Source organism: Sus scrofa, chromosome 15 (assembly GCF_054392235.1).
Source record: "Sus scrofa isolate SSC_HxYL_T2T_F1_AM1 chromosome 15, Sscrofa_HxYL_maternal_Yorkshire_Landrace_v2.0, whole genome shotgun sequence".
NCBI lineage: Eukaryota > Metazoa > Chordata > Mammalia > Artiodactyla > Suidae > Sus > Sus scrofa.
The window spans coordinates 144,786,827-144,808,022 of NC_139397.1; the positions used below are offsets into that span (position 1 = coordinate 144,786,827).

Here is a 21,196-nt window from a genome sequence, read left to right on the forward strand (position 1 = left end):
ACCAGTACTGTAAGATATCATTTATTACGTAGAATCTAAAATATGGCCCAAATGAACCTACCTACAAAACAAAAATAGACTCACGGACATAGACAGACTAGTGGTTGCCAAAGGGGAGGGGAGAGGAAGTAGGATGGATGGGGAATTTGGGGTTAGTAGATGCAAACTATGACATTTAGAATGGATAACCAAGGAGGTCCTGCTGTATAGCACAGGGAACTCTATCCAGTCTCCTGGGATAGAGCATGATGGAAAATAATATGAGAAAAAAGAATGTGTGTATGTTCATACACGTATGTATGTATGTATGACTGGGTCACTATGCTGTACAGCAGAAATTGCCACTACATCGTAAATCAACTATACTCTAATAAAAAATACACTTAAAAAAATAAAGGTGGTCGCTGATTGCAATTTCTATAGCTGACACCTTTGATCCTTCCTTTCTCTTTCTTGCCTCCACTAGCCCTGAAACCTTCTCAGGTGTCAGTGTAATGGCTCATTTCTCATGTGTCAAAGCCAGAGGTCTGCCCACATATGGCAAACGGCAGTCCCGGACAGTCTCCACACCGAAGGCTGAACTCAGAAAAGCCTCATTTAATGACAACACAGTAGACTGTCCTCAAACAGATCGTCATCCAAGCGACGCCTACTACGTTTTGCGATGGCGTTCCAATTTTGCAATAATGTATGCATAGAGGTTTCTGGAGTTTTTAACAACTGCAATCTCAGGGATTTTGTGATAAATCGGACAACTCCATTCCCAGGTCACTTGCCTGTAAACCCTGGGGCGCAGACACACGTGCCATTGAGGCCTTCACTGTCACAGGTACCTCCGTTCAGACAGCTGATGTTCGCACAGGGGTCCTTGTAGGATTCACAGTGGATTCCTGCACAGAAACAGATACAAAAGGGGTGACTCATTAAGGAATCTCCACCTCCCATGGCCTTTGAGAGGGAAGTGGCTGAACAGCCTTGAACAGGTGTGGAGGCTGATGCCCAGAGAGGGGGTGTGGGTGTGGGTGTGTGTACACGTGCATGTGCACACATGTGTGTGGGTGTGTGTACACGTGCTTGTGTACACATGTGTGTGTATTCGCATACCCACTCTTGACTTTAGATTGTTGTAAAAACATACCGTATGAGAAAATAACAAATTCAGTTCCCACTCATAGGTCCTACCATAAAGTCTTTTATGCACTTTTTCTGTCCACATGCCCCAAAGCGTGGGGAACAGAAAGTTAAAACTTTGAACGATAAAATTCACCCATGACAAATGCTTTCTAAGTCTCCAAAAGAAACAGAACATCGCCGGAGAGCCTACGTAAAATACCAATATCATTAATAAACAGTATCCCGAAGGGGAAGATTTGGAGTTGGATATTTAAACGAGCCCCAGACGTACTTTGGAAAACTGCAGGGGAGAGAAGGCACATTTTGACCTTAGACTTCATTCCCAAAGAGCCAGCCAGCTCACCGTAGGCTCAAGGGAACATGTTGGGCACCTACCATGTTCCAGACCTTTGTGTGTCTTGTGCTTTAACACGATCCTCACACGGACACTTTAAGACAAAGAACCAAATGCAAGGTCACCAGGCTGGCGGGGAAGGAGCTGGGATCTGACAACTTGCAGCTGATGCATGTGATGCTGGCAATTTGCATGGGAATCTGTGCCCTGGGTGTGGTTCACTGAGACAGAGCTCAGCCTGGCCACAGAAATAGACAACACTCTATGGAGCTCAGCACCCATTCAGCAAAAAAGAGGCACCAAGAAAAGTCTTTGTAACAAAAACAGTTCCCATTGGTAGAAAAAAAAAAAATAGTCTACATGTGCATGCATGTAGGCAAATGCCTGAAGTGGGATGAGAGAAGAATGAATTACTTGGAATGTCACATTATGAATTTCTATATTGTTGGACATTTTTCACAATAAGTAGATATTATTTTATGATTTTGTTTAAAAAAAAAACTTGAAAAATCCAATACTGTTTGAAAGGTAGGATCTCTGGTGTTGTTTCACTGCAGTGCCAAGATGGATGGATTGACTAATCTCTCTTTTTCATGCCTCCGCCCTTCGGACAGGAAGATAAATTCCATTCTGCATAAGAAGGAATATAATGATATGCTCACCCTTTTCTGGCAGGCTCCAGAAAAAATAAGCATAAAGCAAAGAAGAGCAGGGTGGTATTTACTTAATTTCCACTTCCTTACTTCACTCCTATTGTACCAAGGACCACCACATGCAGTGACTCATCATTTTGTTGCTGAAATTATCTTTGCTGGGTCTTTTTTTTTTCTCTCATCTCTTTTTCAATTTTCAATGCCTTAAGAAGCAAGGCTGACGAAGGAGCAGGGGGGTGGAATGCAAGAAAAAACAGAAGCAGAACTACCTATCTGTAGTCACACTGACGATTTTTTTGAGCCTGGTGGAACATTTTAGAAAGAACGGTTTTTCACTTCTTTTCATCCCTTGCCCCTCATATCCAACCCATGAACAATATTCTACCAGATATTTTTCTAAAGCGCCTTTCAGATCTTGGCCTGAGTTTTCTCCCTGCAACCACCATCCCAACCCCACCGCCTCACACCCGGTAGGAAATGCTCCCTGCCCCAAGCCAGGTCCTAGGCTCCCTTTCTGTCTCCAGGCACTTGATGGAACCTCCCTGAATCTCCCCATCCTTGGCAAGCCCAGGACTCAAGATCAAGCTAATTTAAATATTAAAGTGTGCATTAGCATAAAGCTGGTCATTGTTATGTAAAGCTGGTCCTATGGTCGAACCGGTCATCTCTCGTGGCCTCTGCATCCAGAAGTTGCTATTTCCATTTTCCCATGGATTCACAAGAGCATGGGTGACTTGAAAGAATCAAATGAGGCGGGTGGGGGGATGTGCTCGGGCTGTGGGATGGAAATCCTGTGAAACTGGATTGTTATGATCATTATACAACTACAGACTGATAAATTCATTTGAGTAATAATAATAAAAAAAGGAATTACTAATTGTTCAGTAGCTGCTGCCTACATAAGCCTGCAGAATATAAAATAGAAGACTTTGTTCATGATAAAGAAGCAATAGTTTTGTTTAGGCTCACAGATGAGAACTTTGAAAAAACAGACTTTAGAAAAATCAATCTACCGGTGATAAATAATCCCCACAAGACTCTTCATTACTAAAAACAGGGTTCATCTACAAACTGTGTTACTTTACTAAATACCAACTCAGGTAAAACCGTTTCTGTTTTGTTTTTTTTTTTTCTTTTTAAATAATTGGTTTGAACTTAAAATAATGCAAAAGATGTACTTCTATTAAAATTTGATGTGAATTTTCTTTCATAATAAATGGATATCCTTCACAATACAGTGAGTATCAATTGTTAAGAGAATAAAGTAGTTCTAATTAAATGGAAGTATTTTACATCTATAAGTATGTAAATGAATGATGCATTTTGCATTGGGTATGACTTAAGTGCACATTTACTAGGTTGAGTGTAAAATTATCATTTTTAAAACATTAATTTATTTTAATAAATTCTTAAAATTTTCACATTTGGATGTTAAAAAAAAAGGAGAGAAAGAATCAAATGAAAAAGATTCCCCCCCTCTTTTTTTTTTTGCATTTTAGGGCTACATCTGTGGCATATGAAAGTTCCCAGGCTAGGGGTCAAATCGGAGCTACAGCTGCCAGCCTACGCCACACCCACAGCAACACGGCATCTGAGCCTCGTCTGTGACCCACATCACAGCTCAAGGTAATGCTGGATCCTTAACCCACTGAGCGAGACCAGGGATTAAACCCAAGTTCTCATGGATACTGGTCGGGTTTGTTACCACTGAGCCACAAAGGGAACTCCAAAAAAGATCTTTTTTTGCTTCACAGTCTTTTTCCAAAAACAAGGATTTACATATTTACAAATTCCCAGGAGGCTGACCATTTGGAACCAGGTGATAAAAAAGGGTCTCAGTTGTAATGGGAAATACAGCCACAATCAAGGTTCAGAGATGTCTGTGAAATCCAAAAAATATCCCATTAGACCTAAAGCAAAAGCCATCAAGGATGATCTTTCCTGGGAAGTCTAGCAATGCGTTTGCCAGTCTAACCTTATAATGTTAGTATAACTAATACATTCGCACACAAATTACCACATCCCTCAAATAAGGCCGAAAAGTACCTTCTAGGCTAAATATTGAAGCATCTTAACCTTAGAAACCTTCAATAAGATAGATTTGATGAAAACACCCAAGATAATAAGCAATTTCCATCTTTTGGAGGGCTTTTGGCAATAATGCTATCCTTTGCTATTTCTTTTTTTCAGAAGATAAGATATTCAGTCACTTGAGATTCCTTGAGAGTTTTCTGGCAGCAAGATCGGACAGAAACTAATCTTCACAGCCGCATGATGACTTTGGAGCAAGACGGTCTTAAAAGTCCCCTGTGAGCGGTTTGCTTACTCATGTTTCTCTAGGCTAAGCCTCGCTAATCCCTATGTCAGAAATATACGTCACGTGGTTAGCTTGTGGACGAGAATGGAACAACTCTAAGCTAGAACTCTTAGATGCAGAGAAGAGACGGTAATGAACGTGACTGAGGGGCCCAGGCTGCACCCCCCCCCCACAGCCCTCCTCCTCAGGGCCCTCGGGCTCCACCTGTCTGCATCCCCAGGGGCTCCAGGCCCTGGCACAACACTGAGTGTGGGGCTTCCCATGTCCTTCGCCCTCTCCCCCAAGCTGGTCTTCCCTGGCACATCCTCAATGCCAAAGTCAACCCAACTGCTCTTTCTCTGGAAAGCTGGACCTGACTCTCCCAAGACAGAACTCCATTTCTCTACCTCTGGGTACTGAGGGCAGGATGAGATTCCCATCCTCACAGTGTTTGTGGTGGTAAAGCAACCCGTCTGTTCTTCCCTCTGACCTCTCACAAGTCTCTGAGGCCCTTCTGAGCAGAGGCCATACCTTCCCACATGGGAGAAATGATGGCTGTACCCCCAGAACCCTGTCCTTCCAGGAGGGGCAACCAACTGGGTGCTCTGACACAGACACACAGGTAGGACTGCCAGAGGGGTGAGAAGCCATTCCAAATCTGCCTCACAAACACCCTATTTTGTCAGGGAAAACCAGGTCCATGCTTCAAACTAAGTCTGGGGAATAACACAGACATCGCCCATTGGCAAAGGGCGCAACACGCACTATTACGCAACTTATGTTTAGTCTCAAGCAAAAATAAACTGTCATGCAGTCAAAACTAATAAAAATTCATACTTTTCATATTAAGGGATCGAGAGGCAATGTTTCTGAAAAGAGCTTTAGTCCACCAAGGCTCTTGATTGCAGTGAATGTTAGAATTCCAGTGAGCAAAAATGCAGAGTCGGGCCCCAATTATAAATCTCTGTTGTCATCACAATTTGGCCCTGATTAATATTTTGAAAGCTGGAAAGTCATGATTTTTTCTTTCTTTCTCCAGGAAAACTAAGCCAGGTAAAGAAAATGCACTTGAGGTATTCTTTGAACTTCATATTCACTTGAAGACACCATCTTATTTTAGTCAAACTGATTTCCTCCACGCAAACTTTTCCAGTATCTCAATCTCACAGAGCTCAACTTTTCCTATTTTAGAAATTACAAATGACACCACAACCTTCTCCTCACTATTCCTTGCGTGTGCCAGGGTCACTCTGCTCTTCTGGTTAAATAACAGCCTGAGGAGGGAAGAAATCCTGACATCCATTTTTCTATCAATTGCAGTACTTGAGAAGGGCCAGGTACACAGAATACCCAGAAATTCTTGCTCACTGGTTACACAGACGAAAAAATCTGGCCAACAAAGAAAAAGTCCTCATCTTTTCAATTATAAATTTCTGCAGACTTTAAAAATAAACAATTAGGTACAAGACGATCAAATGCATAACCCACTGATATTATTTCTGTGACTCTATCCCCCCAAAAAATCCAGAAAATATGAAAATTGCATGAATAAAGATGTTCATTCCAGAATGACCTCCGATACAACAAGGGAATGGATAAATATTACCCACGGGAACATTGCATAACCATTTAAAATAGAATGAGTAACCACAGCAATATCCTCTCAGATCTACCTCCTAGAGTAATGAAAATAAAAACAAAAATAAACAAATGGAGCTGAGTTAAACTTAAAAGTTTCTGTACAGCAAAGGAAACCCTAAACAAAACAAAAACACAACTCACAGAATGGGAGAAAATATTTGAAATGGAGCCACTGAGAAGGGATTAAATCTCCAAAATTTATAAACACCTCCTGCAGCTCAATACCAAAAAACCAAACAACTCCATCCAAAAATGGGCAGAAGATCTAAACAGACAGTTTTCCAAAGAAGACATACAGATGGCCAAAAAACACATGAAAAGATGTTCAGTATCACTCATTATTAGAGAAATGCAAATCAGAACTACTATAAGGAACCACATTATACCAGCCAGAATGGCCATCATCAAAAAGTCTACAAACAAAAAGTGCTGGAGAGGGTGTGGAGAAAAAGGAACCCTATTAGACTGGACTGTTGGTAGGAATGTAAATTGGTACAGCCACTAGGGAAAACAGTATGGAGGTTCCTCCAAAACTAAAAATATAACTACCATTTGACCCAGCATCCAACCAGAAAAAACAATGACTAGAAAAGATACATGCACTCCAATGTTCATTGCAATACTAGCCAAGACACAGAAGCAACCCTAAACGTCCAAGACAGAGGAGTGAATAAAGATGTGGTGCATATCACAATGGAATATTATTCAGCCATAAAAAGGAAAGAAATAATGGCATTTGCAGCAACATGGATGGACCTAGAAATGATCATGCTAAGTGAAGTTAGTCAAACAGTGAGATACCAGTGTTACATGCTTATCACTGATATGTGGAATCTAAAAAAAGGACACAAATGAAATTCTTTGCAGAAGAGATACTGACTCACAGACTTTGAAAAACTAATGGTTTCCGAAGGAGACATATTGGGGATGGAAATGCTGTAAAATTGGGTTGTGATGATCCTTGTACAGCTATAAATATAATAAAATTGAGTTGGAAAAAATAGAATAAGTAAAACTTGCTAACAATTTCTAAATAAGATATAAATAATGTTAACTATGAGAAAGACAATACAAACTTGTATATATAATCAATAGTAACGGTAAAACAGATATTGAAAAAGGATGGAAATAATACAGATGATTATTGCTCTTATATTCTGCTGTAAAGCTATGAGCTATGGAATTTTCCCTTTTTCCTAAATTTTTATTATTGTTGCTACATCATTTTCATAATTAAAAACTGAAGTATTTGGGAGTTCCCACTGTAACTCAGCAGACTAAGAACACAACACAGTGTGCATGAGGATGCAAGTTCAATCCCTGGCCTCACTCAGTGGGTTAAGGATCTGGCATTGCTGTATCAGTGGTATAGGCTGGCAGCTACAGCTCCTATTCGACCCCTAGCCTAGGGACTTCCATATGTCGCAGATGCAGCCATAAAAAAAAAAAAATTCTTTCTAACTTTTGTCACTAAAGATTCCAAATGGGTATAGTGTTGAACATTAAATTTGTTCTGTTAGAAATACAATTTAAGGAGTTCCCTTCGTGGCTCAGTGGTTAACGAATCCGACTAGGAACCATGAGGTTGCGGGTTCGATCCCTGGCCTTGCTCAGTGGGTTAAGGATCTGGCGTTGCCGTGAGCTGTGGTATAGGTTGCAGACGCAGCTCTGATCCCACGTTGCTGTGGCTCTGGCTAGGCTGGCGGCTACAGCTCTGATTCGACCCCTAGCCTGGGAACCTCCATATGCCGCAGGTGTGGCCCTAGAAAAGGCAAAAAGACAAAAAAAAAAAAAGAAGAAATACAATTTAACACAACGTGGGGCTGCAACTTGTATTTTTGGCAACATGAGGTGATGAACACTAACCGGTCTTAGGTCTCATTGTGAATTAACTCTGAACTAGTTTTAATGAAGTATCAGTACCTCAACATGTCTGAAGGGAGATCACTCTGAGTCCCTCTCTGCATTTTGCTTCCAATAATGTCATGATCCACAATGGCACTTTACTGGGAAAATGTCCAAGTTGGTTTGCTTCATTTAATTAGTGTGTTAAAGCAGCCGTTTCAATATAAGTATAGAGAGCTACTGAGCATTTGCTCTGTGCAAACCACCACATCAAGAGCTGCTGAGAAATAAGAAATAAAGAACCTATGTCATCATTGTCATTCAGATTTTTTTAAGTTCATTTTTATTTTTTTAATTAATTTATTTTTAATTATTTCCCCAATATATTTTATTTTCTACTGAACAGTGTGGTGACCCAGTTACACATACATGTACACATTCTATTTTCTCACATTATCAGGCTCCATCATAAGTAACTAGACATAGTTCCCAGTGCTACACAGCAAGATTGAATTGCTAATCCATTCCAGAGGCAATAGTTTGCCTCTATTAACCCCAAGCTCCCAATCTACCCCACTCCCTCCCCCTCCCCTTGGCAACTACAAGTATATTCTCCAAGTCCACAATTTCCTTTTCTATGGAAAGGTTCATTTGTGCTGTATATTACATTCCAAATATAAGTGATATCATATGGTATTTGTCTTTCTCTTTCTGACTTCCTTCACTCAGTATGAGAGTCTCTAGTTCCATTCATGTGGCTGCAAATGGCCTTATTTTGTTCTTTTTTATGGCTGAGTAGTATTCCATTGCGTATATATACCACATCTTCCGAATCCAATCGTCTGCTAATGGACATTTGGGTTGTTTCCCTGTCTTGGCTATTGCAAATAGAGCTGCAATGAACATGCGAGTGCATGTGTCTTTTTCAAGGAAAGTTTTGTCTGGATATATGCCCAAGAGTGGGATTGCTGGGCCATATGGTAGTTCTATGTATAGTTTTCTAAGGTACCTCCATACTGTTCTCCAGAGTGGTTGTACGAGCTTTAGTGGCAGGGAAAGGAAAATCTGGAGCCAGAAAGAGCTGACTACAAAGCGGTTCTGACTACAAGCCAGAAATAACTGACTACATAATTGTTATAGGAAATTTAAAGAAAATGCTTAAAGAGTTTGGGAAGGAGAAATCATATTTGTTTGGACATCAACATTTCTTTTTTTATTGAAGAATAGTTGATTTACAATGTTGTGTCAATTTCTTCTGTACAGCAAAGTGACCTGGGCATATACAAATATACATTCTTTTTCTCATATTATCTTTCATCGTGTTCTATCCCAAGGGACTGGATATAGTTCCTGGTGCTATGTAGTAGGGTCTCATTGCTTATCCATTTTAAATGCAACAGTTTGCTCATCCCAAACTCCTTTCTGACCATGGATGCAGCCATGGGATTGGATGAGGGCAAAGAGGAGGAGAGAGAAAGGGGCCAAGAAGAAAAGTCTGAGAACCATCTGAATTCAAGGTGTCCAGAGGACAAGGATTCATTCCAGAAAGGCTAGGAGGGCTGAGGGTGGCGGGGGCTGTGGAAGCTAAAGCAGGATGAGTTTCGAGAGGGACCCAGTGGGGACTGTGGAGTTGGAAGCTAGCAGGAAGGCTTTGAAGGCTTTGGGGTTTCAGTCTTCAATTAGGTCCCTACTGGATCCATTCAGCAGAATGGTACTGATGAGATTCAAATGGAAGAGGGTTAAGAAAAGAGAGGTGTTGTCTATACCAACGCTAAGGAAACTTGACTGTAAAAGAAAGAGGAAGAAAGGGGCAAGGGAGTAGAGGAGGATGGAAAGTCAAATAAGAGCCAGTTGCTTTTTTTTTTTTTCAAATCATATGGAATTTATTTAGAAGTGTGAGAATATTTCTTTATTCTCTGTTTAGCAACTCAATTTTTCTAGCACCAATGATTAAAAAAGAATTCCCTTCCCATTCATAGCAATTCCTCATTAAGAGTCAGACATTACTATAGACAATGGTTTCTGGGCCATTATTCCATTTGGGTTAACTGTCCATTCTTGCACCCTTAACAGGAGAATGTAGTAACAATTGTAGCCTTATCATGGGTTTCAACATGTGGCAGAAGTTCCCCCTTTTTCAAAAGGTCCTTTGCTATATTTGCCCGACTTCCTATTTTACTCATTCTTTTTAGGAAGCTATATTCATTTATTTAATTTTTTTTTTTTAAATAGTAGAAATCACCACTTTAAAAGCACACATGGGAGTTCCCTGGTGGCTGAGTAGTTAAGGATCCAGCATTTCCACTGCAAGACTCTGGCTGGGTCAGTGCTGTGGGGTGTGGGTTCAATGCCTTGTCCAGGAATTTCTACATGCCGTGGATGCAGCCAAAAAAAAGTGACATATGTAAAGTAAGAAGTTAAAGTCCCAACTCTCTCCCCCCAACACACCACCTCTCCAATTTTTAACTCCAGAGTTAAGTGCTAGTTAAGAACTGATGTCTACCCATCTGATAGTTTCCTAAGCTTTGCCGACATCTTACATATAAATATATGTTGGGAAAAATGCTTCCCCAAGGGAAAGCAGGTCCATCCCCCGAGGAGAGAAAGGCCCAGGATCTTGTGCCCTCTCTCCACCCCTCACTCACTCTTCCTCTGGATTGGTGGACACAAATTAACCCCTTCTGCTTCTCTATCAATCCCTTCTACCCCACCCTCCACTTCTACCTGCCCATCACTCTGAGTTTAGAAGTTCTATCATGTAGTTCTATTTTGCTAGGGTTTACATTCCTGTCTTCAGTGGTCTTATTTAAACCCAAACTTAAATGTCTCTATAAATATATCAAAATGAAATAATCACTTTACCTGCCCATTTGGATGTGATCTTTAGCATGCTTATATACCTTATATACCTTCTAATCCTAACCACATGCCATCAACTTGTTGATTTGGTTAAAATAAGATAAAGCTTTAGTTTAGTCAATGAAGTTTTTCCTTAAGAACAGATGTGGCAACACACTCCAGGGGGAGCTCCCCCCCAAAAAAAATGAGTCACATGCTTGTATTATTTCCTCTCCTTAAGAATGAGTATCTAACCCATAGCATTTGGCCAAAGTCAAGAGACTTTGAAGATGCCATTAAAGTCTTTAAAACAGTTAGCTCTGAGTTAAACTCAGGTGGGCCTGACCTAACCAGGTAAGACATTTCAGAGGGTTCAAGCCTCTCCTGAAGTAAGAGACTTGACACAGCAGAGGGTCTCTCTTATCATGGCTGGCTTTCAAAAAGCAGCTTGTCAAGAATTTTACAGCCACAAGGATACAAATTCTGCCAGCAACTTGCAAGGATCTGGAAGCTGATCCTTCCCCATTTAAGCCTCAGATGAGAGCTCAGCCCAGCCAACACGTTGATTCCAGCCTTGGCTTCCAGACCATGAATCCATGCCTGGACCTAGGAAACTACTAAAAAGGGTGTTGACTCAAGCTACTACATTTTAATAATTCATTATGCATCAATAAAATGAATACAGTAGGTAAGTCAGAGACTTTTCTCCACCATTAAATTAGTATTCACGATCACATTACTATCATCTGTTTAGGTTCACCCCTGCATTTACAGAAGACAGCTCAACCTTCTTCATCGTCTTTCCCATCTTCCCCTGTACGGCTTTCATTGTGATTTAGTTCCAACTTGATGAGAATACTTTGTAATGTAATTTCCCTAGAGAAGGTACGTGGTGCTATGTTTTCTGTATCCTTAAACATACAAAACGTCTTTCTTTACCTCTCAAATATAAATGAACCTTTAACTACCAGACTTTTTCAAGTCTAAAATACTCTTCACTGTTGTTTAGCTTCATGATAGAGAAGAGCAGTTCAATGCTGATTTGATTCTTTTGTGTGTAACCTGTAATCCCAGTGAAGAATCTTGTAAAAAATATTCTCTGTATTCTTTTTTTTTTCATGGCTGCACCTGTGGCATATGGAAGTTCCAGGCTAGGCATCAAATTGGAGTTACAGCTGCCAGCCTATGCCACAGCCACAGCAATGACATATCTGAGCCATGTCTGTGACCTACAGCACAGCTCATGGCAACGTCGGATCCCCAACCCACCGAGTGAGGCCAGGGATTGAACCCACCCTCATGGATGCTAGTCAGGTTCATTACCACTGAGCCACGAGGGGAACTCCTCTCTGTATGCTTGCATTTGGAAATTCTACCAAGAAATGGCAAATTGTATATCCTCTCCTTCATTAATCCTCTGGCATTCTATAAGCCCGTTCTACTTGAAATTTTTTTTAACTTTTTTATTATCGTTGATTTACAATGTTCTGTCAATAATTTTTTTCTTCCTCTCGTAGCCATTTTCTTCTAGTAACTGATTGATTCTGATCTTATTTCCATGTGTTCCTTCTTTTTCCCCAGCATCCATCATTCGGATGAAACAAATTTCTTGGACTTTTTTTCTCCACACTGCATGTATTTTCACTCATGGTTTCCACTTCCTTATTTCTTACTTCTATCATGGCATAGTTCCTTCTTTTGCTTTTCTAGATCTACATTCAACTTTGAGTAGCATCCATCACTTTTTTTCACTTCCCTTCTTAAGTGTTCATAGTTGCTGGGTTTTGTTGCAACTTTGCTTTGACTTCCTAGATTTTTTTTTTCCCTTGAGGCTTGACATTGGCAATGTCAGTGACAGATGATGCTGGAGATGCCAGTCAAATTAGCCTTGTTTCCGGGGAGGGTAGAGGCCTCCGAGTGTGGAGGTCTCAAGGTTTCCTGGTATGAGCAAGAGCCCATTTTCTCCCAGCCACACACACCTACATGCACCCCACCCCCACCTCTGCCGCCTCCCCCCTTCACACACACACTCTGGAACCGCTCAGCCCAACTGCAGGCCTCTGAGGGGGCAGCCAGTAGCCAGGAGATGAGAAGAGCCCTCTGCATACACATTCATAGCAGGTGTTTCTTATCCATAAGCTGAGGGGTTTTGAAGCTCAGCTGGTCATTGAATCCTTGGTTCTCCCTGGAACCCACCCCCTAACCCTATGGTACACAAAGGGTCCCAGCATTGCACCCTTTTCTTAAAAACCCAAATCCAGAGTTCCCGTCATGGTGCAGCGGAAGTGAATCCGACTAGGAACCATGAGGTTGCAGGTTTGATCCCTGGTCTCGCTCAGTGGATTAAGGATCTGGCGTTGCCGTGAGCTGTGGTGGAGGTCACAGACGTAGCTCAGATCTGGCATTGCTGTGGCTGTGGTGTAGGTTGGCAGCTGTAGCTCTGATTCGACCCCTGGCCTGGGAATCTCCATATGTCACAGGTGCGGCCCTAGAGAGACAAAAAAAACCAAAAAACAAAAAATGAAAAAAAAAACACCCAAATCCTCAGATGTGTTTGAGATCCCCCTCCAGGTTTTTGGGTCATCTCAAGTTGACTCTACCTTCTTGCGCCACCCACAGCCTGGAGTCCCTGACTGATGGAGGACAGTCACGGCGCTGGCACGGGTAGCACATACGGAAGGATGAGCCTTGAGCAGTGTGGGGAACACCCGATTGCCTAAGAGGGAAGACACTAAGATTTGAGTGGTTGTGATGGCACATCATCTAGAACTTACCAGAAATTCAAATTCTTTTTTTTCTTTTTTTTTGGGGGGGGTGGTTTAGGGCCACATCTGCAGCATATGAAAGTTCCCAGGCTAGGGGGTCAAATCGGAGCTACAGCTGCTGGCCTACCCCACAGCCAGAGTAACACCGATTCCCCAACACACAGAGCAAGGCCAGGGATGGAACCCGCATCCTCATGGATACTAGTCGAATTGGTGTCCACTGCTCCACAACGGGAACTCCCAGAAATTCAAATTCTTGAGCTCTACCCCAGACATCTTGAATCAGAAATGCTATCTATGAGTGGGAGTCCAGCAAACTATTTTCTAAGAAGCCCACCAGCAGATTCTGACACAAACTCAAGTTTGAGTACCACTGCTGTAGGATGCGGGAAACTAGATAAATTTGAAAATGTTTACGAATGGTCACCTCTCTTTCATTCCATGAAGATGGAGGTGAAGTCAGCTGTCTTCTATGAGTAACTGATTTAATAAGGGGTTTGAGGAAGCAGCGAAATTTGGGGATACCCACAGGAAAAAAATGGAAGAAGGAGGTAAAAAAGGCTAAGATCTCAGACCATGAATTTGTGGAGTAACTCATGGGTCAACATATACAATTTCATTTTTTATTTCTTGGTTACAATGGCATGAGCAATGCTTCAAAGATGGAAACCTAAGAGGCATGTTCAGAGTACAGCCCATTAATAATTTTGTCACCTATAAAGATAAAATTTACTCCATAAAATCCTATCCTAAACTAAAGAATTTTGGAAGCACATCCGTCACTGCTAATTCTGTCACTGAAGACTTTCAAAATCTCTCAGTAAGTATTGCAGCCACCCCTCCTTTTTTTTTTTTTTTTTTACTTTTTAGGGCCACACCTGTGGCATATGGACGTTCCCAGGCTAGGGGCTGAATTGGAGCTACAGCTGCCGGCCACAGCCACAGCAACTCGGGATCCAAGCCATGTCTGCGACCTATACCACAGCTCATAGCAATGCCAGATCTCTGACCCACTGAATGAGGCCAGGGATTGAACACACATCCTCATGGATACTAGTTGGATTCATTTCCGCTGTGCCACAACAGGAATTCCATCCCTGCTCTTTCTTTAAACAGACAAAATAAAGTCCGTGGAAGAGGTTTATCCAAGGTCATCAACATGCCAGGAGCACAATTAGGATGAACTACCTGGGTCTCCTAATACATTGCTCCTTCATTTTTCTTTCCAATCTCGAGTGGACGCCCTACTTCCCAATACTCTGATCAACCTAGAACTGAAATCTATGTGGGTGAGGCTAGCCCATCTGTGCTCACAGGATTTGGTGAAGTGTGGCTCTAAGTGGGCAGCAAATTCCATGAGAAGCTTCAGATCTGCCTAACATAAAGCAAAAACTTGAGCCAGCGTCATCCCTTCCATCTGGGGGCTAGATCAAGTTCATCCCTGCGCCCCACAGACCCTCAAGTCTCACCAGAAAGACCTCTAAATAAAAGTGGCTCCATCCAAAAAGAAGCAATGTTGGCTACAACTCAAGGTCCCCAGCAGATGGACGGTATTAAGTAAGTGGTGGAGGGAGTAAGAGATTAGGTGAAATGGCTCGAATACAGCCCAAAAGAACATTACAAAAATCTACACCCAAAAGAACATTACAAAAATCTACAGCCCTGAAGTCATGACTTAGAGAAACGTGTGCAGAACTGCTGGTGAACAGCCCCCTGACCCAATGCCAGCTGAGGGCGTCAGGGCTCCAGTGAAGCTACACCACTGAGCCTGCTGGGGAGGCCGATGGAAGGGCTTTGGGGGCCATGCTGGCCTGGCTCCCGAGGGCCAACATTCCCACCTCCTGGGTTACTGTGGGGCTTTTTTTATGAGCTCATGCACGTAAGCCCTCAGAACAGGGTCTGAACGTCAACGTCGGCTGTTTATCCAGAGTGACTTTGACACACGTCCACGCAAATGAACTAACATTTCCCTCCCAAGTAATGACTCACTTAATGAGAATGAACTTTTTAGCTAATATGTGCATGCCTCCTCCACCAAAAATCTCAGCATCCCCTCCAGGCCCAGCGAGCACCGCAGAGCAGACCCTCTCCACCGCCCACCGCGGATTCCACAGCTGCATCCTCTGACCTGCGTCTGACAGCCCACTTCATATCATTTGCTATCGTCAGCTTTTTACACACTCAACGGCGAGGAGAGTGAGGATCCAGGAAGAAGGAAGGCACAGGAGAGAGATGTTTCAGCTTATCGAGAGGGTTGGTAGATGCAAACTGTTGCACTGAGAATGGTGCAGCAATGAGGTCCTCCTGTACAGCACAGGGAACTCGACCCAATCTCTTGGGATAGAATATGATAGAAGATAGTGCGAGAAAAAAGAATGTGTATTTATGTATGACTGGGTCCCAATGCTGTATAGCACACATGGACACCGCACTGTAAATCAGCTATACTCTAATAAAAAAAAGAAGAAGAAGAAGAAACCTGAGACTTCCAACTGTTCTTCTTGGCCCCATGAATCATCCCCCTGCCAGCATTCCATTCTTATTCTAAATGATTTCATGCTCTGGGTGGAGGATTATGCACATGCATTGAGAAATCCCTGATGATGTTTAGAGCCACGCTGGCACAAGGCAGCCACAAGGCGCTCACCTTTGTACTCCGCCAGGCACACACACTCGTAGCCGTTGACGAGGTCCCTGCAGGTGGCGGCGTTCAGGCATGGGCTAGAGAGGCACTCGTTGTACTCCTCCTCACAGTAGAGGCCGTGGTACCCTGTGGGACAGAGAGAAAGGTCTGCGGTCACGCTGGTGGGTACCATGTAAACCCACACTGGACCAGCCTGCAGGGAGGGCAGGTGGGGATTTATTGGAAAGTAGGGCACAGAGAGATGGCATTTAAGGAGCTGGGTCTCTTGGGGTGTGTACAGCTAAATGTGAGTTTCTGGGAAGGTCATGAAGAATCTGTGTCCATCACCCTTCGTCATGATCCCAAGTATAAAAGAAGGGATCCCATTGATCTACCAGTTGGTCCCATTATGATGTCACCTGCAGTGGTACTGGGGACCAGGAGATACGGGTTACTGAGCGCATCTGCTGTGGTCATAGGAGTCAGCAGTAGGGACAGAACTGACAGGATAGGAATACAAACTCCTTTCAAGGCTGTGGACCCCAGATGTCCTCCAACCAACTAGAAAAATATATCCCACTGGAGAGAATTTTACTAAGGCAGAAAAGGATCAATGGATTTCCTCTGCTTTTCAAGTCAGGAAAGAAACTCAGCTACAAGGGCTTAACTGAACTTCCTAACGAAATGTAGGGTGTTGTTTTGTTTATTAAAATGACAAGAATCTGAATGACAATACTTTAAATTGTGTTTAAATTTTATAACTTTTAAGAATAGAATAATAGCCATGGGAAAAAGAAACCCACAATCTCTCAAGAAAGATGGCTTTTCCTCTTCTTTGTCGCCCAGGTGATTATTCTAAAGGACAAGAAGACAGCATTCTTTGAGATTCACTCATGAAGGTTATGCTGTTTTTAACTTTTAAAAACATGTGTTACTGCCAATTTGCAGTAAAACCAGGCCATTTTTGTCTGGCCCTGTCCAAACAATGAGAAACATGTGAGCACTTTCAGCAATCACCCTGGCTGTGTTGGTTCTGAATTCAGATAAGTAGAAAAAATAAACGCTTGCTCTAGTGGGAACTAGAACCACGCACTCTTTTCCAATATTCTAGCTCAGAGCCAACCCTCAAGCTCAGACAGTCTTGTTAGGACATGCTAATGTGTTGAACTGTTTTGTTTCTGGTGCCTACCATAAAAATAGGGTAAGCTCATAATTCACATTATTTACAGAGCCCTCTACAAGTATGCTGCCATTTCAGTTTTTGAACTGCTTTCCAAACGTAGGCAGTGAGAATGGGTCCTCTGAGGGGACCTTGACCTTCCCAAGACATACAAACTGGAGATACCAATTGTTCTATCTTCTCTTACTTTTTATACTTTTGTGGAAATATTTCCTATCATTTTTCATCAGATTATTTCAATCATCTAGATCAGAGTTTCTCAACTAACAGCAATTTCGTCCCCCAGAAGCTATTTGGCAATGTCTGGAGACACTTTGGGTTGTTATAACCAGGGTGGAGGGGAGGGGTTGCGACAGGCATCTAGTCTAAGGATGCTGCAAAACATCCTACGATGCTTAGAGTAGCGCCCCCCCCCCCCAACAAAATCTACCTGGCTAAAATGTTAATAGAATCAGATAAAGAAGCCCTGTTCTGGATCCGGGCTCAGCAAACTGCAGTCCACGAGCCAAATCCATCCCGGTATGTCTTTATGAATAAAGCTTTATTGGGACACAGCCACACCCATCCACGTATTGTCTATGGCTGCTTCTGTACTGCAGTGGTGGGCTGAGTAGCTGCAACATAGACTATATGGCTTTAAAAGTCAAAGTCATTACGATCTGACCTCTTCTAGAACCAGTTTGCTAATTCCTGGTCTAGATGCAACAGAAAATCTTTCTTTTAGCAAGAAGTTTGGAATATTTAACCCCCTACCAAACAAACATTTCCTCCTATTCTGAAGGCTGCCTTTTATTCTGCTGACTTCTTCCTTTGCTGTGCAGAAACTTTTTAGTTTGATATAGTCCCAGTTTACTCTTGTTTTTTCTTGCCTGCGCTTTAGGTGTCACAGCCAAGAAATCATTGCCAAGACCCATTTTATGAAGGTTTTCCCCTATGTTTTCTTTCAGGAGTTTTACACTTTCAGATTTATGTTTAAGTTTTTATTTCACTTTGTGGGTTTTTTTGGTATGTGTGTGAGAGTTGTGTAAGATCGTATAAATGGCCAGCAGGTATACAAAAGGTGTTCAACATTACAAAACAATCAGGGAAATGCTAATCAAAACCATGAGATTTCACCTCACACCTGTTAAGATGGCCTTTTTTTTTTTTTTTTTTTAGGACTGCACCTGTGGCATATGGAGCTTCCCAGGCTAGGGGTTTCATCAGAGCTGTAGCTGCTGGCCTATGCCAGAGCCACAGCAATGCGGGATCTGAGCTGCATCTTCAACCTACACCATAGCTCAGGACAACACTGGATGCTTAACCCACTGAGCAAGGCCAGGGATCGAACATGAAACCTCATGGTTCCCAGTTGGATTCATTTCCGCTGCGCCACGATGGGAACTCTAAGATGGCCATTATTAAAAACAAAAACAAACAGAAAATAATACGTGTTGTCCGGAAGTTGAAAAGTGGGAACCCTCGTACACTGTTAGTGGGAGTGTAAAAGGCTCCAGCTGCTACATAAAACATTTTTTTAAAGTATAGCAGAAGTTTGTCAGTTTAATTAGGTCCCATTGGTTTATTTTTGCTTTTCTTTCTGTTGCTTTGGGAGACTGACCTGAGAAAACATTTGTAAGGTTGATGTCAGAGAATGTTTTGTCTATGTTCTCTTCCAGGAGTTTGATGGTGTCATGTCTTATATTTAAGCCTTTAAGCCATTTTGAGTTTATTTTTGTGCATGATGTGAGGGTGTGTTCTAGTTTCATTGATTTGCATGCAGTTTTTGCACAGCAAAGGAAACCAAAAAGAGAACAAAAGGACAACTTTCAGAATGGGAGAAAATAGTTTAAAATGATGCAATTGATAAGGGCTTAATCTCAAAAATATACAAACAACTTATACAACTCAACAGCAAAAAAGCCAACAACCCAATGGAAAAATGGGGAAAAGACCTGAATAGACATTTCTCCAAGGAAGATGTACAGATGGCCAACAAGCACATGAAAAAATGCTCAACATCAAATCAACATGCAAATCAAAACTACCGTGAGATACCACTTCACACCAGTCAGAATGGCCATCATTAATAAGTCCACAAATAACAAATGCTGGAGGGGCTGTGGAGAAAAGGGAACCCTCCTGCACTGTTGGTGGGAATGTAAGCTGGTACAACCACTATGGAGAACAGTTTGGAGGTACCTTAGAAATCTATACATAGAACTACCATATGGCCCAGCAATCCCACTCTTGGGCATATATCCAGACAAAACTTTCCTTGAAAAAGACACATGCACCCGCATGTTCATTGCAGCTCTATTCGCAATAGCCAAGACATGGAAACAACCCAAATGTCCATTAGCAGACGAATGGATTCGGAAGATGTGGTATATATACACAACTGAATACTACTCAGCCATAAAAAGGAGCAAAATAATGCCATTTGCAGCAACATGGATGGAACTAGAGACTCTCATACTGAGTGAAGGAAGTCAGAAAGAGAAAGACAAATACCATATGATATCACTTATATTTGGAATCTAATATACAGCACAAATGAACCTTTCCACAGAAAAGAAAATCATGGACTTGGAGAATAGACCTGTGGTTGCCTGGGGGGAGGGGGAGGGAGTGGGATGGATGGGGTCCTTGGGGTTGATAGATACAAACTATTGCCTCTGGAATGGATTAGCAATGCGATCCTGCTGTGTAGCACTGGGAACTATGTCTAGTCACTTACGATGGAGCCTGATAATGTGAGAAAAAAGACTATACATGTATGTGTAACTGGGTCACCGTTAACAGAACACTGTAAACCAGCCATAATGGAAAAAAATAAAAATCATTAGATATAAAAAAAAGCATAGCAATTCCTCAAAAATTAAAAATAGAATTACCACATGATCTGTAATGCCAGTTCTGGGTATTTATCCAAAAGCCGTGAAAACAAGATCTCACAGAGACAGGTGCATTCTCGAGTTCACTGTGACATCACGCACAGTAGCCAAGAGATAGAAACCTCCCAAATGTCCATCCAGAGCTGAGCAGATAGAGAAGATGTGATATGATACATATGCACATAACGAAACATTACTCAGTCTTTAAAAAAGGGGGAATCCTGTCATGTCCTATAACCTGGGCAAACCTTGAAGCCACGTGCTAAATGAAATAAGCCCCTCACAGAAGGGCAAATACTTCATGACTCCACTTACACGAAGCATGGAAAGCAGTGGAACTCACAGGAGCAGGACAGAATGCTGGGGCTGGAGCGGAGGAGAAGGGGGAGTGGGGAATTGCTGTTTCAATGGACACGGAGTTTCAGTCACACAAAATGAAAGTCATCCAGAAATCTGCTATACGACGATGTGCATAAAGTTGGCAATACTTTACTGTACACTTAAAAATTTGTTAACAGGATACGGTTCACGTCATTTGATTTTTATCCAATTTTTAGCGCGTGCACACACGCACACACACACACACACACACACACACACACACAAGAAGAGTGGAGTCTTGGCTTCCTCTCAGTGTGGAGTAACAATCCCAGCAGCATCTTTTCTTTCCTTTTTTTTTTCCACTTTTTAGGGCCGGACCCACAGCATATGGAGGTTCCCAGGCTAGGGGCCTAATCAGAGGGTACTCCACAGCCACAGCAATGCCAGATCCGAGGCCTGTGCACGACTTACACCACAGCTCATGGCAATGCTGGATCCTTAGCCCACTGAGCGAGGCCAGGGATCGAACCTGCATCCTCATGGATACTAGTCAAGCTTGTAACCTGCTGAGCCACAGTGGAAATTCCACCAGCAGCATCTTTTCGATTTGATTTGCCCTCCCAGCCTATCTTTCAAAAATCGACTTGGAAGGAGAACACACAACCCCACCAGCGTCTTTGACCTCTGCAT

General features: G+C 42.3%; 1 protein-coding gene across 2 annotated transcripts in view; it reads right to left on the bottom strand.

Annotated features, from left to right (window-relative positions):
* DNER (delta/notch like EGF repeat containing) overlaps nt 1-21,196 on the bottom strand; it is a 337,447-nt gene that overhangs the window by 34,382 nt on the left and 281,869 nt on the right. For both annotated transcript variants that reach the window (XM_021076495.2, XM_085000656.1), the window contains exons 9-10: nt 16,154-16,276; nt 777-890 (exon numbers count right to left, since the gene is read on the bottom strand). In XM_021076495.2, the coding sequence (XP_020932154.2) occupies nt 777-890; nt 16,154-16,276 (237 nt within the window). The remainder of the gene's footprint in view (nt 1-776; nt 891-16,153; nt 16,277-21,196) is intronic.